The sequence below is a fragment of the Mesitornis unicolor genome, unplaced genomic scaffold (genome assembly GCF_000695765.1).
Source record: "Mesitornis unicolor isolate BGI_N332 unplaced genomic scaffold, ASM69576v1 scaffold36205, whole genome shotgun sequence".
NCBI classification, from domain to species: Eukaryota; Metazoa; Chordata; class Aves; order Mesitornithiformes; family Mesitornithidae; genus Mesitornis; species Mesitornis unicolor.
This window is the reverse complement of record NW_010185438.1, coordinates 1-5,381: the sequence shown is the minus strand read 5'-3', so window position 1 is coordinate 5,381 and position 5,381 is coordinate 1. Positions and strand designations below refer to the sequence as shown.

The following is a 5,381-nucleotide window of genomic DNA, read 5'->3' as shown; positions in this document are numbered from 1 at the left end:
GAGCAGGGGGAGGGAGCAGGCTGTGGTCGCACTGGAAATGAGATCCGCTTGAATGGAAAAGGGGGGGGCCGAAATGAACTTCCATACATCACGGCTTTTCAACATCGCTAACCGCTCCTGACAAGCCCCTCCGGAGAGCCGGGTCCGAAACCGCCTCCAAAGTCCTGTCCAAATGATGATGGGGATTGTAATTTCTCTCTTTTTTTTCCCCTCTCTTAATTAATAACGATCAAACGGGGATGATTTCTCCCCTTTCGCGAAATGGATGTGGGCGAACCGCTGCCCGACCCTGCAGGATTTGATCCTTTATTTAAGGGTGAACGAAGGGAGAAAAGCAGACAGGAGGGAAAATAATAATAATAACAATTAAAAAAAATAAATACATGACTTAGATGGAAAGATTTCCCCCTTCTTCTCCTTTTTTTTGGTGTTTTTTTTTCTTTTTGGTCCATAAATCTTTGGCCCTGCTAAAATGTTTTCTAACCTGACCATTTCATTGCGCTCGTTAAGGTTGGTTTTGAGGTTTTTTTGCCCCTTTTTTTTTTTCCCCCAAACAGACCTAGCACAAAACTGGGATTGTAAAAAGGCTTTTTAGCTTCCCCTGCTCCAGGGATGGCTCCGCTGAGAGACTGCGGTGTGCCTGTCCTTCCCCCCCCACCCCCGGCGACAAAAAGAGACCCCGCTTTAAAACCGAGGACACAAATCAGGGGAAGGAAAAGAAACCACCAAATGCTGCAGCCAGAAATATTAAAGAGCAATATTTTATGAGATCAGCAGAAGTAATCGCTTCCAGATTTTTTGATTTCGGAGGCACTGGGACGAGGGCGACAAACGCATCCCGCTCGCCGGGTCTGGTTTTGATTAGAAAGATTAAAACCCTGCTCCACTCATTTCATTAAAGAAAGGGACCTCTAACAAGTTTTTATGATTAAACATCCCTCGCTGCTCATTTTTTACACAATCTCCTGCAGCCTGGGAAGGAGCCATCGCTGCGGCCCCGCTCCCGGCGCTGTGGGCGTGTGGGGGGGGCTCCTCTGCAGCCCCAGTCCCTGCCAGGACCGAGGGGGGGGGTTGACCTTTCCGCAGCCAACAACCCTTCCCCCCCCGTCCTTTTTTTCCCTTAATCTCCCCTGTGTAGGGCTAAGGGAGGGGGCTTTGCTTCCCCCCAACCCCTTTTAGCCCGAAATTCTGCAGGCTGCCGCATCGCCTCCACACATTGATTCCTTTATTTCTCTTTCTCCACCCCAAGTATACATATATATATATTTATTTATATTATTTTTTCCCCTTTTCCTGGACTGTCTTGCGAGAAGCAGCACTTCCAGCAAACCCCCCCCCCAGTTCTGGCAGAAGCTCCCCCTGCGCGGATGGCAGGCGGAGGATGCCTTTGCCAGCTCCTCTATTCCCAGCATCCATATTTAGTCTTTTTACACATCCTTCGATTGCCTGGGGTCATAAATTAGTACAATTAATTATCCCAATCTAAAAATTGATGGCACGTATAACCCTTACCTCAGCGCCTTTTTATTATGGTACTTGGAAATAGCAAAAGTGCTGGGGAAGGAAGCAGAAATCTCCGCGCTCCTCCGCGGCTGCGGGGGATGCTCGGGTCGGCACCGCCTGGCAAAGCCCTGAGGCTGCTTCTCTGCAAAGGGCTTTCAATAAAAAGACACCTACATACGGCTTTTTTTTTTTTTCTTATTTTTTTTTTCTTTTTCTTATTTTTTTTTCTCCCGTGACGTTAGGTATATTTACATAGAGCTGCTCTACAATAGCGAACATAACAATATTACAGAACGGTTCTGAGACGAGAATAAAATACACAAATAAGTACAGCAGAAACGTTCAACACCATGACAGAACATCATTGAGCCATATTCCCTTCAGTCTTTTTTGTGTCTGTTTTGTTTCGTTGTTTGTTTTTTTGTTGTTTTTTTTTCCTCTTTTTCCTCTCTTTTGTACAAAATATTCACCCACGAGCTCGCGGAATTAAAAAATAAAAATACTGGATAAGTTTAATTTATGAAATAAAATACTAAAAAAAAAAAAAACCCACCAAAAAATTCAAGTACTTCTTGTGTTTGTTTTCTGAGGAGGACAAAACAAAAACAAGGAAGAAAGGAGGAGAAAACAAAACACCCCCCCCCAAACATCGTTCTTTTATTTAATTGCATCTTAGAAAAGACTCGTGTCCCAAAACGCTCGCTGTGTTTCCTATAACGCTAAACATTCATCCGCACATTCAAAGTCAGAAACATTTCAACCCCCAAAATCAGCCTCTTTTTTTTTCTTTCTTTCCTTTTTTTTTGTTTTTCCTTTTTTTTTTATTTTGCTCTCCACCCTCGTTTCTCATTGCCTGGACTTTGCCAACTTTATTGCTGTTCTTTATCGGTTTTTTCTTTATTCATTTTCTTCATTTTCATTCGCCTGTTCTGAAACCAGATTTTGACTTGGCGTTCAGTGAGATTAAGGACTCTGGCTACTTCGTACCTCCGGTCCCGTGTAAGGTACATATTGAATAAAAACTCTTTTTCCAGTTCCAGGGTCTGATACTTTGTGTAAGGACATCTTTTCTTCCTCGTGGAGCGCGCATGAATCCAATTTGCGACGGGATTGTCTGAGAAAGAAGATTTTTATATGTATATATATTTTTGGGGGGTGGCAAAAGAAAATCAATGCACAAAGCTGGCCTTTCTTCCCTCCCCCCCTCCACGCCCTGGTGTATCTATAGAAAGAAACCTGTTTAATTAGCAGATCTTACCTAAATATTTTAAGTGACCTTCAGAAGAGTTTAATCTGTTTATTTTGGAGGGGTCATTTCCTTTTCTTTTGCTGCTGTTCTCACATAAAAGTTTCAGTAAATAAAACTGTAGCAATGGGTTTAAAATAATAATTATCCACATGACTGCTGCTAGCAGTAATCTAAGAACATAGTCATAAAAAGTAAAAATTCCCACCATTTCATAGGCCCATAAACTCTTTTTACAACCTCAGCTCTCCAATACTTTCCCTAGAAGCTTTCCCAGACCTGCAAAGCCGGGTTTGTTTTTTTAATATCTTAAGGATGACACGCGAGATGTCCCACTGGCTCCCAAAATTGCCTCTTTTTTTTAGTGTGAGGTTGTTGGTTTTTTTTCCTCCTAACCTAAAGGACTTTCTACGCTGCTGCCACATCCCCGCTCGCTCAGGGCACCAAACCCATCGCTCCCTTCCTTAGGAGAAGATTTGTCCTTCTTCCCCCTACCACTGCCTTTCACCCCCCGATTCCTCGCCTTATTTTTATCACGAGGGTGCCTGGCACCACCCGCCTGGCACCAGTCGCGATAGGAGCCCCTTTCCCTGCTGCCGAGGCACCCAGGTGCTCCCAGCTGCTGGCACCCAGCTCCATCGCTCGGAACCCCCCGCACTCTTAGGCCAGGGGGATCCCACCAAAGCTGCGGGGGGGTTCGGGACCCAGGCGGTTGCCCTCGCATCATTCCCCCGCGGATGCTCTGATCCGTTTGAGGAGGAAGAGTTGGGTTTGGGGTTATTTTGGGGTTTTGGGGTTTTTTAATCCCCAGAGCTGAGTATCCCCCAGGAACTGGTCCCCTCTGCAGGATGCAGGCGGGGGGTGGGGGTGGCGGTTACCTGGCTCCTGCCCCTACAATGTCCAACGTTTCCTGATGACTGGGTTGGGGTTTCCTTGGGGTTTGTTGGGTTTTTTTGAGTTTCCTCCCCCCTCCTCCCTGTCTCACTTGGGCTGCAGAAGATGTTTCTCCAAGTGTATGGTCCAATGTCCTGCGCTCACTGCCTTTCGCCCCCAGCCACCCCCACGCACTGAGCTGATGCTTTTACAATTCCAATTTTCCTCCTTACTTCTCCCTTACCCCCCCCCCCACACACACCCACCTTTTCATTTATTCCCACGTGTTGGAGCATTTTATGAATAATTGCACCGGTGGAGCTTTTATTGATTTTCAAAATAGATAAAGAGACACCTCTGCCTTTATCCAGAGATATTCCTTTTCCCTCCCCAAAAAACCCCAAACCCACATCAATACGCTCACTTCCAGCTACAACTCTTCCTTGTTCTTTGAAAGTGGGAATATTTGAAAGCAAAGAGGCTTCTCCCTCTGCCTGCCCCCCTCTCACACACGCACTCTCCTTCTCTATTTTTTTTCTTTAATTCCCCCCGGTGGAAAGTGATGAATATTTGATCAAAGCAGCCAACAGCCCCCCCATCCTCCCTTCAAAAAAAAATTTGAAAAAAAAACCAAAGAAAAAGAAAAAAAAAGACTAAAGAGCCCCAAACAAAGTAGAGATATTCGCTCTCCGGCTCTGCAAGCGGACTCGCTCAAACCCCCAGATCTTCCTGCGTATCTGGAGTTTTAGGGTCGGGCTCTCTAAGGTAATTTCATTTTATTGAGTAGGGTCCTGGAAGCCGTAATGCCTTCCCCGGTCGTAAACAAGAATGACTTCGACTTACTAGGGTCTAATTCGTGCTTTTCTTCTTTGTGTTTGCTGGAAGCGATGGCTTCGGACTCCGGGGAAGGAATTGTCTGCTCTGCTCTGTCTCTCAGCTCCCCCGGAGCCCCGTACATGAAGTCCGCGTAGCCGCGCCCGTCGGCGGGGCCGCACTCCGGCCGCCGCCCGGGGAAAGCGTCGGGTTTGAGGCCGTAGGGGCGAGCCCCGGGGGCGAAGGCCGGGAAGGAGACGGCCCCGGCGAGGGGCTCCAGCCAAGTCCGCATGTACCTGGGCTCGGCCCCCACGGGCGCCTGGGGGGCGTAGGGGTGGTAGCCCACGGAGGACTGGGAGTGGACGGGAGCCCAGGAGGTGGTGAAAACGGCCGGCTTGGGGGCGAAACTGCAGGACGGAAAGTCGGCACAGTCCGGGACTAATCCTGACGGTCGGGCGGCAGCCGGGTGGGAGGCAGAGCCGGGGAACCGGGAGGCCAAGAGCTCTTCGTTCTCGTGGCTTATCAGGGAGTCGACATAGTAGTTGCTAATGGGGCCAGAAGCCGACATGGTTCCCCCCTCTTTTACATTCATAAGATTATTGTATGAACTGTATGTGTACTTTTTATCTTCTCATAGAACAATCACTCCTTTTTTTTTTTTTTTTTTTAATAACGCAATCCGGCTTTTCCTAAAACTGCTGGAAATGGGGCGGAGATGGGGAGGAGGGAGGCTCGGCCGGTGCTCAGCCGGGGGATGCTCAACCCGCGGGCTGGGAGGGGGGCGATGAAGAGGGGGGGGTTTTTTTTTTTTTTTTAATAACGCAATCCGGCTTTTCCTAAAACTGCTGGAAATGGGGCGGAGATGGGGAGGAGGGAGGCTCGGCCGGTGCTCAGCCGGGGGATGCTCAACCCGCGGGCTGGGAGGGGGGCGATGAAGAGGGGGGGG

At 48.2% G+C, this 5,381-nt stretch overlaps 1 protein-coding gene across 1 annotated transcript; it reads right to left on the bottom strand.

Moving 5' to 3' along the window:
* Positions 1-2,335: 2,335 nt before the first annotated feature.
* On the bottom strand, positions 2,336-5,027 carry HOXC9 (homeobox C9). The gene is made up of 2 exons (XM_010184852.1): positions 4,466-5,027; positions 2,336-2,617 (listed from the first exon to the last, which is right to left on the bottom strand). Exons 1-2 carry the CDS (start codon positions 5,025-5,027, stop codon positions 2,373-2,375), a joined length of 807 nt encoding a protein of 268 aa, XP_010183154.1. The 3' UTR covers positions 2,336-2,372.
* Between the last annotated feature and the right edge of the window lie 354 nt (positions 5,028-5,381).

Excerpts from the sequence above, each read along its gene's own strand:
- HOXC9 (XM_010184852.1), bottom strand. The coding sequence starts at position 5,027 with ATGAATGTAAAAGAGGGGGGAACCATGTCGGCTTCTGGCCCCATTAGC. Across the intron at positions 2,618-4,465 it reads AAAGCACGAATTAGACCCTA|ACAATCCCGTCGCAAATTGG; the intron begins GTAAGTCGAAGT and ends CTTCTTTCTCAG.